General features: G+C 32.9%; 1 protein-coding gene across 1 annotated transcript in view; it reads right to left on the bottom strand.

The window, feature by feature from the left end:
* LOC111051020 (protein king tubby) overlaps nt 1-17,604 on the bottom strand; it is a 34,534-nt gene extending 16,930 nt beyond the window's left edge. Inside the window, exons 1-2 of the mRNA XM_039439487.1 lie at nt 17,289-17,604; nt 14,831-15,040 (exon numbers count right to left, since the gene is read on the bottom strand). Of these exons, the coding sequence (XP_039295421.1) occupies nt 14,831-15,040; nt 17,289-17,330 (252 nt within the window). The 5' untranslated portion in view covers nt 17,331-17,604. The remainder of the gene's footprint in view (nt 1-14,830; nt 15,041-17,288) is intronic.
* Between the last annotated feature and the right edge of the window lie 3,472 nt (nt 17,605-21,076).

Below are 21,076 nucleotides of genomic sequence, written 5' to 3'. Positions count from 1 at the left end.
TAACGGGTGATTTCTCATAGAACATAATGTCATGAACTTATGTCATTGTGCGAAATATCTATGTGAGGACAATGAAGTTGGTGATGATGGTTGAAGCTGAAAATTAGGAGCATTGTTGTCAGGTGTACCTGGAAATCTATATGAGATAGAACGCTCTACCTGATTTCAGATTATAGAGCACAAAAATACGCCCAGGGGGGATTTTGAATTATACATCTAAATGGTAACAATCGGAAGATATTGTTGATAAAAAATTAAAATTCATCAAAATTGATTTTTTTCTTCAAATTTCACTCATTTTTGAAAAATCATAACTCAGTACTCATTGGAGATAGAGAGTACCGAATGATCTCATTTTATTCAGAATTATCTGTGAATTTTATTCACAGATTAAAGAGAGCAAATGTTTCTGTCCGATTACGAGATTTGGCAGAAATAGCTGAAAACTGGAAAATGAGCCGAAAATACGAGGTTTTTGGGCCACCCTGTATCTAGCACAAGGAAATTTTGCATGAAGAAATTGGTTCTGAACTTCTCTTATGTACCCAAATAATATATTAAAAAATCAGAGCTACAATATAAATTGCATGCACCAATGTATATAGTGACTGGACTAAATTCACTATGATCACAGCTCTACCTACCTTTGATAACAAATTCGGTAATAACAACAAATGGGCATAGGCATGAAAAGGTTACACAAGAAGGAGAACTACAATATTGATCATTTTCAGCAAAAAAAAAAGGAATAAGCAACGAGTAACCTGGCTGACTTAGGTCTGGTGTCATAGTTCTCAGGTAGCACCAGACAGTATGTCACTTTATTTAAAGTGTATTACATTCTATACTCTGTGGGTAGCACTTGATTAATTTCAGGGTCTCTGACTCAACTTGACGTTTGTAGTTAGATGGTAAATTATTTGAAATATGATGAAAAAAGTTAGGCAAATGGAAACCGATACACTACAACATTCGGTAGGAGAACAGTGACATTTGAAATATGTTTTTTGCAAAATTTAAAATAAATTATGAGAAAAGATACAGTATTATTCATAACATTCATATTTGATTCCAATTCTTACTGTATTAATTTTCTTCAGTAGATTGTCTATTATTTTGTTTTAATTTATTTTTTGTTTTTTCTTCCAGCAGTGAAGTGATTGAGTTTATTGAAAACACTTATTTTTTTAAAGGCTTTTTTTATTCAATATTGATCTCTCATATTTATTACATTTTATTGTCATTTCTTGCTTCAATTTTTTTGTTATCTCTGCATATTTTGTATTATATTGTTTGCTAACGACGTGGTTAAGTGGTAGAGTGGACATTATTGTCCAAGCTTCGCCACGTCAACAAAAAAAAAACAAGTCATCCTATTCTATTCTAAAATTCAGCAGTAAAAAGCCTAAATCATTTAAAATATGATAATGAAAGATAAGGATAATGGAAATTGATAGCTGTGATATATTGTTAATGGTGTTAGGCGTCTTAGTGTCTGCTATTATTTATTATATTCTATTATTTTCACTGTAACTAATTGTATTGTCGGTAAGCTATTGTAGAAAATGACGTTGTTTGTAAAATTTGTATGTTCCTTGACAATAAAAGATTGATTGTTTGATAAATATAGAATTCGGAAGGACATTAGTAACTTATTTGATATATGAGTACAAAAATGTAAGCCATGATGGAAAACGACAGTATTGACAGCATTCAGTAGTAAAATACTAACTTATTTGAAAAATGATGGAAAAAGTAAGGCATGATGGAACCCGATATAGTATCGCTAATATTCGATAGTAAATAGGCATCTGAAATATGCATGGAATAGGCGTTGTAAATGGGGGAGTAGGTCCTCTTCTTATTTTAGGGCCGCCTAACCCAGTTACTGGCTCACTTCAACTGACAGCATTCCTCATAAACAACATCAATGCTTCCCATTCAAACAATGCTGACAGTTTGGAGAGGATCTTACTATTTCCCTATCGAGCTTCAAACTGTCAGTATTGCTCATAAACAACATGAATACTTTCCATTCAACCAACGCTGACAGTTTCAAGTGAATCTAACTATTTCCCTATCAACTTCAAACTGAAACGAGTGTCAGCGTTCCTTATGGAGTTTTACATTTGATCACTGCTGACAGTTTGGAATGAATCTGATTATTGATTTAGATGTTGGAAGTTACGCATTCCAAGCCCATCACGATTCACAACAACTGGTGAACTTCGTCTCGGTGACTTAGTGACTTCAAGGTGAAGTTGCAGTGCACTTAGCACGGCAATACTCATTAATATTGTAGCGTTGCTCTAGATTCTAGATTTCGTTCCACTCCCTCGGAGGGGGGGGGGGAGAATTCGTCCTAGCCACTTTGTTAACCGGACATTTGCATAGTGCAACCTTAATCACGGTTTCATTCATGATGGAAATCGATTCAATGTTTAATTTATATTTGGGGCTGTTCAATTCAAGTTATAATTCAATAACATTGTATCTAGAAATCTTATTTTTCGCCCCACTTGGATGTAATGAGCTGGTTTTCATGCGTCATAAGGAGGCCGAAAATGATTGTTTTCTGACCAGGCCGGTAAAATTTTTACGGCCCTAGGGCTGTAAAATAACCTTGAAGTCAGCTGATTCTGATTTGATGTGAACGTGTTTACAAAATGTAATCAGTTTATGCTTATAGAATTGAATAAGTATTCTGCAATAAGATACTATCATTTTATTTTATCAGGAACAAGTTGGACTCGGTAGAGTATTATCTTGGAAAACTCAATGTCGATGTCGCCTGTATTGTTGAGACTTGGCTGGAGCCTAGTGAGGTGGAATTCTTTGGCATTGATGGGTATGTTGTTGGTAATGACTACTGTAGGGGTAACAGGAAGCATGGTGGGTGTCTTATATATGTAAGGAATGGTCTAAAATACAAAAAAATTGAAAGTATAAACAAGTTATCAGTAGAAATGGTATTGGAAGTGACAGCTGTGCAGTTATTGGAAACAAATATTATAGTCCTATCCCTGTACAGATCAAACACTGACAACAATAATTTAGAAATATTCTTGGAAAGACTAAGTGGGGTATTGGAAAATGCCTTCAAATACACTGACAGACTTATCTTATGTGCAGACTTCAATTATGATTTCATGAGTGATGATAATAATATTAAAGGGTTAAAAGAGCTTCTAGTTTCATTTGGTCTCAGGGTGGGTTTCAATAGTATAACTAGGCCCAGTGCATTAAATGGAGGGACATGTATTGATAACATTGTAACTACGATTCCTGAGAATTCATTTACATGTGAAGTTGTGAGAACATGGTTTTCTGACCATTGGGGTCTAGTTATCAGGAATACTCTCTCCACTAAAAAGACGAGAGGAAATATTAATGAAACGAAGACAATACGGCACATAAACGATAATAACATTTCAGTTTTCCAAAATATTTTATTTGAAATGAATTGGACTAGTTTGTATGTAGAGAATAATTTAGAATTGAAAACGTCATTCTTTCTAGATACATTGAAAAAAATAGTAGATACAGCTTTTCCATTGAAAATACTTAAAATTAAATCAACTGCTCCCAAACCCAGTAAGGTTTACAATCTAGAACTGCTCGCTATAAAGAACACCTGTGATCTGTTGTACAGCGCTTACCTTGCTACTGGTAATAATGACATAAAAATACAATATAAGAGAAACAAAAAAGAGTTTAGGGACAAACTAGAGACTATCAGAAGAAATAAGAATGACAAGATAATTTCTGAATCAAAGAACAAAAGCAAGGCAATCTGGGATGTAATTAAAAAACAGTCTAGTAAATCATTGTTGGTGAAAAACAATAGTCCATTAAGTTCAGACCAGTTCAATGAATTCTTCATAAAAAATATTAGTAAAGTTGTTGCTGAGGTTGAAAGTAGGAATTCAACAAGTAGTCCAATTGATTTTTTAAATTCTGGTTACTGTAAACCCTCTTCTAAGTTTGAATTTGAATTGATTGAAAAAGACGATGTTATTCGTGTTCTTGGGAAAATGAAAGCCAGCAATAGCACAGATGTATATGATATAAGTCCAAAAATGCTGAAAATGGGTTGTGATTATATTATAGATCCTTTGATAAATTTAGTGAATAGTTCAATTATTGATGGTGTTTTTCCACAGACTTTAAAATTGAGTAAAGTCTTACCTGTCCATAAAAAAGGTTGCAAATCCGACTTAAATAACTTCAGGCCGATAAATATAACCACCACTGTGTCCAAAGTTCTTGAAAGTGTTTTGAATATGCAAATAGTAAACTATTTTGAGATTAATGGTCTTTTTATTAACTCTCAGTTTGGGTACAGAGTGGGGAGAAACACAATTAGAGCTGCTGAGGATCTCTATAAGGATTGCTTGGACTCCTTAGAGAATAAATGCTTCACTCAGGCTAAGTTATTTGATTTGTCGAAAGCTTTTGACACGGTTTCTCACAAACTCCTACTAGATAAACTCTTATTCTATGGGTTTCAGTCCAGATCCATAAGGATGATTGAATCATATCTCAGCAATCGTTTTCAGAAAGTTGCATTCAATGGATCAGAATCTCAGTACTTGCCTGTCTCTCATGGGGTTCCTCAGGGGTCAATATTAGGTCCAATACTATTCCTAATCTACATTAATGACCTCCCAACTATAGTTGACCCTCCAGCTAAGAGTTATCTTTTTGCTGATGATCTTTGTGTGTTTCTGAGCACGCCAACAGAGGCTTCCCTGAATGCTGCTGCACAAGATGTGACTCAGTCAATTGAGAGGTGGTGCAACTCAAACTTGCTGTGCGTGAACTCCAACAAGGTTCAAGATTTGAGATTCACTTATAATAGGAGACTGCTGGTGGTAGATGCGGAAAAGGAAGCCACATTTCTGGGATTCACTCTGGACAACTGTTTGAGTTGGTCCAGGCACATTGATAAAACCGCTGGAAAGCTTAATAGAGGAATATTTATATTAAGAAAGTTAAGGACTTGTGTCAGTGTTGATGTTCTAAAGGTAGTTTACTTTGCTCACATTCAGTCACACCTGTCTTATGGTGCTGTACTGTGGGGGTCAAAGGCATATAGCTCAAAACTATTTCGTATTCAAAGAAAAGCAATCAGGCTTATTTGTGGTCTGCCAAAACGTGCTCAATGCAAAGAGAGCTTCAAAGAATTAGAAATACTGACATTTCCCTCTATTTTTGTTCTTCAGTGTCTGACCTATGTGAGGGAGAATTTGAATGGTTTTGTTGAGCAGGGAGTATCCCATGAGCATCAGACTAGAGGCAGGAATAATTTGATCACCAGCCGCTACGAGTATTCTAGCACGCAAAAAACATTTCTATTCATTGGTGTGAAGCTTTTTAATATGCTCTCTGAACAATTTAGAGGTTTGCCAAATCTAGTTTTCAAGCAGAGGCTGAAGATATTCCTAATCAGTAACCCCATTTACACTTTCCAGGAGTTCTATGAACTGGCTAGGACTTTGTAAAATTATTAATATTATGTTGAGGTACCTACATTAAGTAAATACTGTATCAACTACTGCTACTTTTCATTTCTGTTTGTTCGTTTTTATTTGTGTGACTGCATTATATTTCAAGACCAGAATATCTTATATTTGAATATATATATATATAATATATATATATATATATATATATATATATATATATTTTTTAATATCTTTCTTTGTTTGGACATGATATTGTAGTTCTTTTAGAATAGTATATTTCCAATTATTGTATTGTATTATTATTGTATTGTATGTATGATATTTGCTGTACATTGTGACGGAGGTAATGCTTCTGAAGACCTCAGAAGCGGTTACATTAAAACTTATTCTATTCTATTCTATTCTAATATCATCTTATTGTTATTTGGAAGAATACAAAAGTATAAACTCAACCTCTTATATAATTGAACATAATCTTTTAGGTTATTTAGACAAATCAGAATAAAAAATAAACATCCTTGGATAATTTCCTGATATTCAGATTACCTCAGATTTGCTAGAGCTATGTCCTTCCTGTTTTGCTTTTGGAAGTGTCTAATAAACAATTATTCTCATATTTATTTATTGTTTATTTTTCTGTGTGGCGAAAAATAATGTTCTCACCATGGGCAAAAATGTTTTTCCGGCTCTCAATCTTTTCTAGTCCTCGGCCTACGGCCTCGGACTTGAAAACCGATTTCGAGCCGGAAAAGTCTCATTTTCGGCCCTAGGTGCGAAATATACTATTGTGGGTACTAGCAGCTGACCCGTGCTCGGCAAGGAGGTGATTAAAGACTTGACAAACTGAAAACTTGACCTATTAAAATTGTCAAGGCCAATAACCATCCTCAGTAAATTAAGAATCTATCTGCAAAATTTGAAGTTAATCAGTTAAGTAATTCAGACGTGATGATGCGTCATTCCTGAATTTCCTATCCCGTATAAGTTATGAATAAGCCAATTCTTTCCTTTATTATATATATTTATATAGGGTATTTCAGAAGTAGTGTCGAGCATTCTAAGGTATTGTTCCTGGAAACTACAAATGTCGTATTTGAAGTGTCCAAAACTCAGCGGTTATCCTTATAGCAACCATTTTGTCTTTTTCACTTAGCAATTTTCATCTCAAGAACGAAATGTTGAATTGATCAAAAAATTTACAAGAGACAAAAAAGTTAGCAAATTTTATCAAGATTTCAAGGATAACTTATTTATTAAGACTGGTCGAGGAATAACAATGAAATTAATTCTTTTCGTACTGCATGCATGACCACTTTTCACCATTTAAACATCAATGTTAAATTTTCAATACCAATATTGTATTTAAGATGAAGCTTTGAAACTCGGTATGGCTCCATATGGCCATCCAGCTGTTTTTACAATGTTTTTCAGATGATCTTGTTTGTTCATGGTCATGCATGCAGTACGAAAATAATTAATTTCTCTGTTATTCTTTGACCAATCTTAATAAATAATCCTTGAAATCTTGATAGAAATTGCTGCTAACTTTTATGTCTCTTGTAATTTTTTTATCAAATGATTCTTGATTATTTGCTCATGAAAATGTGTGGAAAGTGAATAAGTCACGAATGTCACAACAAAAGTTTATTCCAATTATTTAAACATAGAATCCCAATTCAATTACTTGATTAGATCACGCCATCAGTGCTTTAAAATTTAGTATCAATAATTATTTAATATATTATCAGCCATAAATAAGTCTGCTCATTAGTTAAATTGCATTTTTTTGAAGTTTCCTCTTTATTGAAAATCCAAATGAGAATTCCCCATTCAGATAAGATGACAATTTTAATAATAAAGAACCTAGGAGGAAGAATTTTTTTAAGTGCTTTATCACACAGGATCTCAGGTGAAAAATTAATGAAAAAAGATAGAGGAAGAAATAACGTGGAAAGCGAATCAAATTACAAGTAAGAGACCTGGGTTTTTTCATATGATATTAGTGAGTTGACATGTGAAGATCTACTGTTACTTTATAGTGAGCCATCAAATTTTATTAGTATACCTAGGTCTTCTTCTAAAAGTGTTCTACGTCTTCCACTGTGTTGAATTTCAAATATTGTGCTACAAGAATGAATGTGCCAGTTTCCGGGACTTCATCTGGGAGAAGTAGAAAATTGAAGATAAAGAAAAACAGCCCTCATTTGAGAAACTTCTTCGGCAATACATCTCTTCATGGCTTGAAGTACATTGGTGATAGCAATAGACACTGGATTGAACGACTCTTTTGGGGTATTGTTCTAATAATTTTCATCATTTCTTTGGTTGGGATTTACAGAATGAAAATATCAAAATGGCAGAAAGCACCAATTACGCTTGAAACAGCAAGCACTCCCGTTCATGTATCTACACTAGCAAAACCTGCCTTTTCAATTTGTCAGTTGAAACCTGATGAAAATATTAAGTGGAAATTGTCGATTGACAATGGAAAAATTCTTAAATCGGAAGCTTACGTCGCTCTATTTACTGTTGAATTCTTAGTGATTAGTGGAAAAAGTTCAAGTGTTCCTGACTCAACTCTTGAACATGAAGTCAAAAATATGGTTGGTGCTTTACGAGCGAAGAATGAAACATTTTGCTTTGTAACACATACCGACAGAGGACTCTGTCAATCTTGTAACATCCTTCCACCTTCAAAAATATATAAAAGGAATACAGTGCGAGAATTGTTCCATAGAAATTGGAGATTCCCAGATCTTGGATATGACATACAATTTATCAATCACAGTTATCAATCCAATAATTATACAATAAATGGGTTCCCTTCAATCAAAATAGTAGGATCTTTCAATAAATTTGAAGAATTATACCCGACTTTAGTGGAAGATACACAAATTCATATCAAGCTTTCCAATCCTGGTCATAGAAAATATTCTAAATTTAAAAGACGTAATCCCATTTTTGCAATCCACAGTCCCTGGGACCTTCCAAGTCCTTTTATGAGATGGCATCATTTCAAGGGAAGGTCTACAGTGATCAACATTGAACCAGAACAAATCTTACAATATCCTTCAGATGCTAGTAATTTTCTGTACAACATTCCATCCTCTAAGCAGTGCTACAACACAACTGAAAGAAAGTTGAACTACTTCCAATACTACACACATCAGAATTGTTTGATAGAATGCTCTACGAAAAAAGCATTGGAAAAATGTGGTTGTGTTCTATTTTTCATGCCACATAATGAGACAACATTGATATGTTCCCACTGGAACAGCCACTGTGCATTCAATGAGTCCATTAAAGCTCATTATGCTTCTAATGAGGAAAATGGTGTATATTCTTGCGACTGTTTGCCGTCTTGTAATTCCACTGAATACAAAGTGATATCCATTGATTCAGACTACATCAAAACAAAATTAAAATTAAAACAATCCAACATGCATATTGTATTCAGAGATGATTATTTCTATCCGAAAATCCGCACTCTCCCTTACAACAAATATGACATGATTGATTCCACTGTTGCATACCTGGATATATTCTTAGGTGTCACTTTGTTGAGTATAGCTGAAATATTCTACTATGGTTCAAGGTATATTATTGATCATTTTAGAAGTAGGATAAAGAGACAGCCAGTAGCAATTGAACATGTTGTGAGTGGAGAATTTGAAGCAAAATATTGATTTCATTCAATTTTTCATTCCAATGATTTTTCAACTCAAATTATGAAAAATTCGAATCGAAGAATTTGTGTCTCCATGTGTTGTATTGTGTTTATGACTTGGACAGTTGTGACGCTATAAGCAAGTCTATGTCCTTGTATAATGGGATATTATCAAATATCCTATATTATCATAATATCTTTGATATTATATCCATTCAGGGCATAATACCACACCATGGACCTCAACTTATTTTCTTGTAGCATCCTTATATTTTCTTAAAACACATTTCAACTGTTTTTGAGCTCATGTCAAATCATATAGTCACAGATAATCTTTGGCTGGGCTCTAGTAATTTCTAATAGATTAGCTGTTGCCATTAAAAGCTATCAACTTTTTATTTCAATTTCTAATCGGAATGTCCAGTCTCATGGGGTTCTTGATTATTTGTTTATGATGATGTGAAAAACGTGAATAAGTCACGAATGTCACAACAAAACTTCATACTATTTTTTTTTTAATTAGAATTTCAATTCAATTATTTGATTAGATCACAGCATCAGAGCTCAGAAATAATTATAACTATCATCAGCAACTGATAATTCTGATCATTAGTTGAATGATGTATCATTTTTAGAGTTCCATTTTATTGAAAAGTCAAATGAGAGTTTTCCATTTGGATTAGATTACAACTTTAATAATAGAAAACCCAGAAGGAATAATATTGTTGAGTGCTTTATCATACAGAATCTCTAGTTGGAAATTAATTAAAAAATATAAAGGTTTAGAATAGAGCAGAAAAGGAGTTCGAATTAGAAACACTTCTGAGGTGGAAACACTCACTCTACAGCAGTGACGACGTCTAAATTAGGAGTAAGAGACACATTTTTGAATTTAATATTTGAAAGTGAACTGTGAACGCCTACTATTATTTGAGACATTCTGGAAATCTCATAAGAATTCCAAGGTATTTTTCATAGAGTATTCTAATTACTGTGCTGGATTTTAGATAATTGTCCTACTAGAATGAAAGTGCCAGTTTCCAGAACTTCATTTGGAAGAAGTGGAAGGTTGAAGAAGAAGAGCAGCAGCCCTAATTTGAGAAATTTCTTGAACAATACATCTCTTCATGGCTTGAAGTATATTTGTGATTCCAACAGACACTTGATCGAACGATTATTCTGGGGTATCGTTCTAATGAGCTTTATAATTTCGCTATTTGGGATTTACAGAATGAAAATGTCAAAATGGCAAAGAGCACCAATTACGCTCGAAATAGCAAGCACTAACGTTCATGTATCAACACTACCAAAACCTGCCTTTACAATATGTCAGTTACAACCTGGAAGAAGATATGAGTGGAAATTGTCAAAAAACAATAGTAAAATTCTCAAATCGAACACTTTCATTACTGAATTAGCTATTGATTTCTTAATGATTAGTAAAAACGGATCAAGTATTCCTGACTCAGTTCTTGAACATGAAGTCAATAACATGTTTGGTGCTTTACAAGCAAAGGACGGAACATTCTGTTTTGTAACTCATACAGACAGGGGAATCTGTCAATCATGCAATATCCTTCCACCTTCAAAAATATATAGAAAAGATATGGTGCGGAATTTTTTCCGTGGAAGTTGGAGATTTCCAGATCTCAGTTGTGACATTCAATTTACCAATCACTGTTATCAATCAGAACATAATTATACAATAAACGGGTTTCCTTCAATCAGAATAGTGAGTTCTTTTGATGAGTCTGAAGAGTTATATCCGATTTTAGTGGAAGATACACGAATTCAAATCAAGCTTTTCAATAAATTCGGTCAAATACCTCTGTATAGTTCTGGGTTTGAGCCCATTTTTGCAATCCACAGTCCCTGGGACCTTCCAAGTCCTTTTATGAGATGGCATCATCTCAAGGGAAGGTCTACAGAGATCAACATTGAACCAGAACAAATCTTACAATATCCCTCGGACGCTAGTGATTTTCTGTACAACATTCCATCCTCTAGGCAGTGCTATAACACAACTGAAAGAAAGTTGGACTACTTCCAATACTACACACATCAGAATTGTTTGATAGAATGCTCTACAAAAAAAGCATTGGAAAAATGTGGCTGTGTTCTGTTTTTCATGCCACATAATGAAACAACATTGATATGTTCCCACTGGAACAGCCCCTGTGCATTCAATGAGTCCATTAAAGCTCATTATGCTTCTAATGGAGAAAATGGTGTATATTCTTGCGACTGTTTGCCGTCTTGTAATTCCACTGAATACAAAGTGATATCAATTGATTCAGACTACATCAAAACAAAAGTAAAACAATCCAACATGCATATTGTATACAGAGTCTTATTTCTTCTTATTTGGTGTATTGTAACCAATCATACTGTATCTGGCGTCCATATGGTACCATATATAAAAAAACTACTTGTCACAACCAGAATTTTTCCTTTTCATTGTTTGAAGAAATTTATTTCCCAATTGATGCATTAAGCCTATAAGTAATTCCATCAGTGATAGAGGCTACGGAATAAAGCCAAAATTATGAACCTAGGAAAGCAGTCATCCGATAATTTTTATAATGAAATATAATGTTGTGGAGTAAAAATTGAAAGTGAATTGACCTTATTTCGAACGTTTTTTAATCTAAATTTGGGAGTGGAATATTTAAGGGTTCGTCTGTTTTTCTTCTTCCAATATCATTTCCAGTAGTAAGTAATTAATTTTGTACAAATAAATAAATCAATTCAGATAATATTAGTTAAAATGTTTCTAGTGGAGTTTTCAATAATGAATTCAGAATCAAGTATACGAGTATAAGAATACATATGAATATATATGTTTTTGTGTAGTTGAGAAGTTGATATTGTGGTAATTATTCATATTGAATGAAAAAGACTAAGAAATTATCAAAAACCACAGATTTATTGATACTTAGAAAGACTGGTTTCTGTTATTACACCATTGTCTTTTTCATTCAATATATATATGTGTGCACGTATCTCATACAATTATATCTCGTGCTAGCACGTATTCTCAATAATTATCAATTTATGTACGTAGGCCTATGTTTCAAAAAGTATCTGCTCTCAAACTTCTGGATTTTGTACAGAAATGTGCAGATTAGAACATTATTTGACAGCTTAGCCTGCCGGGCGAATCAGTAGGGAAGCCCATCTTAGCAACTTAAGCCAGTTTGATCAATACGAATTAAGAGGTAAACAATGTTCCGCTGGCCAAAACAAATGGACTCGCTCCAAACAAAACAGCTTGGCCATCTCAGTATTTTTTGCGCTAGACAATCAATCTTGAATGAGTACATTTTATTTGAAATACCTACAATAAACTGTTTGAACTTCTGTAATATCCTCAATACGTATCGTACGACCACATCCCTTCAGAATATCTAAACTAAAAAAGTTTAACATGAGTACGATACTTATGATTAAAAATAATCAAAATTAACTGTAGATAAGTAATTAAAATTTGATTGAAATACAATTGACTAATCCAAATTTAGTGAGTTGATAAGTAGCACACCACAACTAAATCATCCCTTCAAAATGGATAAGCTAAGAACGTAGTGAAAATGTAGTATATTCCCTTCATCTCCTTTAAGATTTACGATTCCACCAAAATAATTATTGAGATTGTCATCTTGGGGTTATGAATTGGATGATTATATTGGAAAAGTTTGTTTTGGATTATTCTTAATAGAGTTTTACAGGTTTATAAGCATAACCTTTAGATTTTTCATTTTCTCAACATTTCTATTGACGCCACTACAGATATTTGAAGTGTTGGAGGCTCAAATTGCAGCTAACATAACTATGAATTGTTACAATATCATGTTCAGTGCATACAGTATACTGTAGGATGGTTCCTTTGACTTTTATCCGACTTAAAATTGAATTTTCACAACCTTCCAGACTCTTTATTCATTATTCAATTAATTGTTATATCATACACTCTAGAGCTGTTTGTCTAAAAGTGGATTAAAGACATACATTTCTGAAGAACCCCTCTTCAGAAATTGACATTTTTTCTCGCTTTATAAGAGACTAATCGATTGGTTGACTTACGTCAATGGAAAACTCCCATACCCTTCAAGCTCTGATAAACAGAGTGCGTAGGCCTTTACAACCTTTCTCTCATAAATAGAAATTTGTAAAACTTTGAGCGATGAGGTTAATGACAGGATGAAAAATAATGGTGGCTGGAAGCCCTTTTTAGTGAATTTATAGTGAATTGGCCTACATGAATTTGTAATGATGAAATGGCATTCATTCATGGCTATAAATAATCCTTTTGTACACCTCTTTGCTATTAATAGAACTAGTTGTTCTATATCGAGATCGAGACCTAAAAATAAATGTCACAACAATGGTTTCATCTTAGAACTTCCAATTGATTATCAAACTTTTGGAGTAATATGACTTGAACAGATAGGTGGAACTATTTATGCATTCAACCTGTGTGAGTTCTCTAACAAATCACACGTTATCATAAGTGAATGTGATATTTTTCTACTTTTTTCTTCAGTAGCCTTCACCAACAGCCAGAACTAAGCGAGTACAAAAGTAGGCCATTTTTCTAGTACATTTTGTACTTATTATTTATGTGAATAACTTGATTTATGAAGATTAATTTTTTTCAATAACCATAGTGTTCCAAAGAAACAGATTTTCTTTTATTTAAACTTATAACAACTTAACTTCTCTTTTAACTTGAAAAATCATGTTTTAGTTAAAAAAAAACCTAGGCTATATATAATATGATACAAAAGACCTATAGTCGAAAAAATAGTAATGGTTGATTGAAGAACTAATAAATACTTATTTGCTAGAGTCAATCTGCAGGTTTCTCATGAAGACACATTTGGGATTATACATGAAGCATAAAACTACCCACAAAATTAACACCAAAGAAAAGAAAAATGCAAGTAAAGGTCGTTAATCTATAGGGAAATTTCCAACAATTTTTTTGTAACAAACGCAGTCATACTGGGGTCGCTCTTCTAAGGGCACGCTATATAATTATCATAGTCAGCGCATGAATAATATAAATCTGAGATATATTTATGCAATCAAATATTCAATAACTAACTGTAACTAGCTATTTGTTTGTTGATGATCTTTCCCATTCTTGCTAGTTTTTTTTATATTGTATAATGTGTCATTGTCATCTATTGTGATTTCTGAAGTCAATTCTATTGAACTCTGCTAGGTTATTGTGGTTTCTGAGCATCGAGTTTATATTGTGGTTTTTGGTGTCTTAATTTTTACGACTTGATTCTTGATCTTATTTTCGTTTTACTGCTTAAATTTAAAACTATCTTGGTCAACTGGTCTACTTCATTTCACTTGGTAAAAACTTAGTATGATATTAGTTCCGTGTTACTCATGAGGGTTATAATGGGTCTCCCCGGTGTCCTCATATAGCCTACTGCATACTTTTAATAAGTTAGATAATGACTACTTACCATAGAGCAAACAGCTTATATACTATAACTTTTCTATGAATAAATATCAAATAAATTAAATAATGACTAGACAACTGACCGTAAAGAAAGTGCTCGTTTATTTTTGTAGGTTGAATAATGACTAGAAAACTAACCGTAGAGCAAAGAGTTCATGAACTGTAGTCCTATATATTGGAACCGTTTTGGGCTTATAAGCCTGTGGTACTTTTCTGTAAGTTGTGTAATTCTGAATGATTGAATAAATAAATAAACTGTAACTTTTCAATAAATAATAAGTACTGACCATAGAGCTCTCTGCCGCGACTAGCTGATGTGGCTCGCATAGCCCTGTTCTTGACAAGTGCTGCACTTGTCACGTCAGATGCCTGAATCATGCCTGGCGTCTGACGCTTCTGACGCATTTTCTGTTCCATCAGCTGACGCTACAACAAACAAAAAGCTCACTTAGTACTCAATAATACTAATTATTCATGTATGAATTACAACACTTTAAATAGAGTAAACTACATAAAATTCAATTAATATGTATAATCGAAATAATGCGGATTCATATATAAGAAGTTCCAAAACTTCAAACATGTATTTGGAGGGTTGTATAAATTGGAATGGGAAATAGTTTTAAGCTTAAAGGCTCCTCCATTGCGTGTTTTCCATTAAATTTTTGTTGGCAGAAAAAGAATATCTTTGATTCTTATGTGAGTGTTCACACTAACATGATATTGTTCTTCCTATGTGTGAACACTCCCACAAGAACTAATGGTTTCATTTCTCTGCCCAGCAGAGCAGGTACAAGTACTGACAACAGAAGGGTGAAGATTTACAGCCTATAACCATAGAGAAAAGATAACAGAAGAAGATATCCCATGGTGAAGGTTGTTAATGTTCCAAATTTAAAACAGATTTTTTGTCAACTCAAGCTGATTTCTCTTTATTCTTCATTGATTCAAATGATAAATACATAATCAAAATGATAGGGAGAGAAAAAATAAGGTAGCCTTGTGCTATTCCTCTACCAAATTCATATAGGCCTATATAAGGTTACACATGGTCTGAAATGTGTCGACTTCTGTCTATTATTACTGTTTTGGCCGGGTGAGAGTGTAAGAATGGCACAGTATGAGAGACTACCAGTGTCACATAGCTTCACTAAAAAGATCTAGGATTATCGACTTGAGTTAACAGTGGAATTTAGAACATAAACGCCCTATAGTATGGGATATCTTCTAATGCCATATTTTCTTCTCTATTATATAATTTACTATCAACATGCTTGGTAACTCACGCAAAGGTATGAAAAACTTTTTAAAAAACAGCCAACTAGGCCCATTTATCTAGAGAAATTATTTCTCTAAGTTCTTATCTGAATTGACTGTATTGCTAGAAGCAATATTATCAGCTACAGTGTCGAATTTTGATTGCACCTAAAAAGCAATTAGCAAATATTGTTTTACAAAGGTTGGAATGTAGGTAACCCAACAGTTTACCATTCTAATCTTAGCAGTTTCTCAAATTAAAATAAGTAATTATTTGGCATAGTAAGAATGCAAATATTTCAAAATAACATTTAATAGTACACATTGAATATTAGGTACCTACTAGACGTTATTATAATTAGTGCAATGAAATCATGATCGAATAACCTTTGGACTGTTTAGTACAAGCTGAAAAGAGATTTTTGCTGAAAAAGTGTTATTTCATTCTATTGCAGTGTTGTGTCTAATTTATTAGATCACAAGATTTGATATCATGGAGAGTGGAACATATGCAAAAATATAAAAGACATTGAATAACGTAATTTTCAACAAATTCAAGTGCAATTAATTGTTACAAGTAGCCTAAGTTAGGCTTCACTACAAACAGAAAAGAATGAGACTTTACACACTTCAATTTTTTTTATAGGCTAATATGGGGTTTGTGTAGCTATTTACAGAAGCCCGACTATATCATTTATTGAAAATGAAAATTAAGTTAGTTGATAAAGAATATTAATAGGCTGATAGTAGCTTAAATGCACAGAATCCAGATGCAGCAGTCTAGTTAAAAAGAATAGAACTAATTAGTCATAATTTAGTGTATGACTAAAACTGATTCTAAAATCTAGACAAAATCCAACCTTCAGCAAATTTATGAAATGATCTATCAGCAAGTACTAAGGAATTGCCAAATATTGTAACAGTTCCAAAATAAAAAGCAAATGTTGGCCATGTCCTAACTACAGTAATATGTTATAGCCTAACTTAATTAACATGTTTTAATGAAAATAATATATTGAATGAATAATTCAACGACAATTTTGAACGAAAGCAAGTAATTTCAAATTGAAGCAAGTAATTTACAGCATTCAAAATTTTGTGTTATTTTGAGGATGAAAAATAATATTATACAAAAGATTGGAAAACTCATTCTTCTTTCATTTCAACTTTTGTAGTTAGCGGATGCAATCAATTACTGAAGCATTGATGTTATCAATTTTATTTAAATATTTACAGATTGATGATTGTTTTTTTTTTATGAAAGCAGGATCAATTAGATTATTATAGCAACGGTACACAAAATGTTACTAGGTCATGGAGGTTAGGTACGGTAAGCTACTTTGATTTAGTGAATAATTGTTTATATGGTGAGATCTAAATAAATGGCATCATAAAAATATTCAACAATAAGACTGACCTGTTGTTCTAATTTTTGTTGTCGCATGTTTATCGAAGTCATTTTAACTGAAAGTTCGTTGACACAAAAACAAATAACGCAAATTCACATTCACAGCAAACATTCCCATCCCCAACTGAGGATGATCGAGTAAACTAAACAGGTGTGCTTCGATCAACGTCCGTTTTTAGAATTTCCCTCCAAATCATATTACCCTTTACCCAGATATTGATAATACTTATGGAACAATGTTTGATAATATGAAGAGAACAAGAGATAAATTTTTCAATATTCAAATCAAGCTCGATTCTCATCCTCCATTCTTCATTGAAAATTTCCATAAAGAATTTATAGTATCCACATTGCGCAGATATTTTTTCGTTATGCACTGTACCAACAAAACAAATTCAAGGCGGGGTTTTTAAAAATACAACAATTCTGTTTTGAATTTATTGTTCTGGATAAAATTTTCTCAATACACTTATTAAAGCCAATTTAAAATAATTCTGTATCGTCTATATTACTAAGCTGGAATCGAAATCTCCAATATCTATTCTGAAATACTACATAACTATTATTATTGTCATATTCAATGACCAGAACGTTAGACAAAAGTGTGTTAGTACCGGTATGCTAATAGATCAAATCAGTATATTGGCCTTATTGACCGAGCGAAGTGAGGTCTAAGATTCAAGTCGACAGTTTGGCATTTCTCTTAATGTTTAAATGTTCAAATGTTTATAATTATGTTGCGCATTTACGGCGAAACGCGGTAAAAGATTTTCATGAAATTTGACAGGTATATGTTCCTTTTTTGATTGCGCGTCGCCGTATAAACAAGGTTTTTGGAAATTTTGCATTTCAAGGATAATATAAAAGGAAAAAGGAGCCTCCTTCATACGCCAATATTAGAGTAAAAATCAGACTATAGAATATTCATCATAAAATAATCAGCTGGCGAGTGGATTAGAAATCGCATGCCATGACGCATGAAATTCAATATCTCAATGTAACTTGGTAAAAAATCAGCAGCTGTGTAGACTATAAATTGCATGCCTCATTGAATGCAATTTTTATGCACTATTAAAATATAGGATGCAAAGAAATTGTAACAGCTTGTCTGTGCGCCTAGATGTCTTCTGGATTCGCGCTAAATTCCGGAAAGCGTTAAATAATAATTAAATCGTGTGTAGGCCTAAGCATGATCTGATCAAATAAATAGTTGGTGTATCAGTGTGGATATGCATATGGTTTGGGACGTCGTCAGTTATAAATGTTATTTATTCTGTTGATAAAATTTTTGTTCATTATGTGTTATTATATTCTTTAATTTTTATAAGTTTTTGAATTTTGAATTCTCAATTTGTTTTATTTTTACTTTTTTCATAAGTATTTGAAATCTTTTTCGCCACACTTGGATGTAATGAGCTGGTTTACGTGCGTCATATGGAGGCCGAAAGTGATTGTTTTCCGACCAGGCCGGTAAAACTTTACGGCCCTAGGGCTGTAAAATGACCTTGAATAACAGCTGATCGTGTCCGATCTCACAAAAATCATAGAGATAATCTCATAACGACTGTAATAATCTATATAATTATGTATCGTGAATCGCGGTATCATGTCTATAATATATTTTATGAATTACTGTTTCATAATTTAATATTTATTATTGTGTTTTTGATATCAAACAATAGAATACGATGATATCTCCATAGCCTCAACAATATAATGTTGGCTGCATTGTCCATTGTCAGAAAGGTAAGTATCGCAAGTCTTTAAAAGTGAAGAATCGAATTTGAAATCAAAGTACAATAATTGTATCAATATTTAAAAGTGAGGTAGAGTAATAATTGTTTCTTTTTATTATCGAATTCCACTTCTTAATGCAATACAATCAACAATAATAATAGGAAAATACAGCAGAGATCTAAAGTTTAAGGTAAGCCTACTGGTGAAACTCAGCCTTGACTGAAAAATTCCTAGTAATTTTTCCGTAATTCATTATTAAAACTTTTAGATAATTTTTCTTCAATATCAAACCATATAGAGAAAACATTAGGCCCACTCAAGATTGAATCTTCGAATGTTTTCTCTATGATTTAACTATTTTCAGAGCAATATTTTGTTGTGAAAATGCCGGCAAACGGCTTCAAGTTTGCCGCTATAGGCTACACTATATTATAGTAGCCTACATACGTTACCTGACTTACAGGCCTCTTCGATCAAAAATATGCAATGGCCGAGAGCGTAAAGGCGTAATACATCAGAACTCATAGCTCAGTGAATTACAAACATGATCTAGGTTCGAACCTCGGTCAGTGACATTTTTTTTGTCGATGAATTTCGACTTTTATTAGCTATTTTTATATTAGTTACCGTAATTTAAATTTCAATCAATTTTTAGATATATTTTGAGACAAAACTGTGAAATATGCAATTATATTGATTTTTTAATCACATTATTTCAAAATAGTAATGAAAATTCTATTCATCCATCTATCCATGAGATATTGCACCAGGCGCAAAGCGCGAGCTATAAAAATTCAAACAATTATTCGAAATATTAATAGTATAAAAATATTGTCACTATTGTAAATTATTAATTAGTAATATAAAAAATAATTTTCAATGATGAATCTATAATTCCCATGCATTAAGAAGGGATAAAAAAAGTGGAAAACTAAATTATAAATAACTCTAAATTTATAAATAAAAGATGATGAAAACCAAGGAATAGCGAGGAAGGCTACAATTTAAATAACAAATTCAAGTCAGGAAAAGCAGAACAGACAAGCATGACAGAACAAAATCCAGGGGGGATATGGGGATGTATTGTGAATTTGACAAAATTATGAAGAATAGTGAAATCATGTTGAAACTAAGCCTATACTATGGTGTTGAAAGTTGTAAAAAAATTTGAACCGAAATTATAGTTATCTAATAATGAGTAGGCCTATTCAGGTTATTTAAACTGATTTTTTAAAACAATTGAATTACTTTTAAAATTCCATTTTATTCTATTTGTTATTCAATAAAAAAATCATAGGTCTATAACATTTTCAAAGGGAAATCGAAATAATAATTAGCCAACTTGAACAAAAAACCTTGAATGAAATTTTACTTTTCAGTGGAAATCGCGTAAAATCGCACTAATTTGAAGGTATAGTATCAACATTTTCCGTGGGAGAGCCCCCAGACCCACTTTTTGTGGGGGATATACAATACCCCCACGCCCCCCGGTGACCCCCAAAAGTTTAGGTTCTTCCTACGACAATGTTATGATACCCCATGTTTTTTTTTCTGGATACGCCACTGTTAACAACACGTCTAATCAATAGAAGATGGTGGAATGAAGGAGGTGGAATGGCGACTACTGGAAAATAACTACTGCAAAAGTCTGGGATCCCAGACTCGAGTGCGTCGCGCACAGGGATCACGCACTGTTGAAAGGGCGGGAATCACAGAGAATTGCGCGCGTGAAGTCAGAGAAAACACATCCGTATAGCAATAGTTGCAGCAGACTTTTGCGTGATTACGTCATCCCGCATCACGCAGTGACGCTGCGTGGTTCAGAGAAACCTAGGCTTAAATGTTTATATGTTGCGCATTTACGGCGAAACGCGGTAAAAGATTTTCATGAAATTTGACAGGTATATGTTCCTTTTTTAATTGCGCGTCGACGTATAAACAAGGTTTTTGGAAATTTTGCATTTCAAGGATAATATAAAAGGAAAAAGGAGCATCCTTCATACGACAATATTAGAGTAAAAATCAGACTATAGAATATTCATCATAAATTAATCAGCTGT

This window comes from Nilaparvata lugens, chromosome 12 (assembly GCF_014356525.2).
Source record: "Nilaparvata lugens isolate BPH chromosome 12, ASM1435652v1, whole genome shotgun sequence".
NCBI lineage: Eukaryota > Metazoa > Arthropoda > Insecta > Hemiptera > Delphacidae > Nilaparvata > Nilaparvata lugens.
Note: the sequence above shows the minus strand (reverse complement) of the source record. Positions and strands in the feature narration are given on the sequence as shown.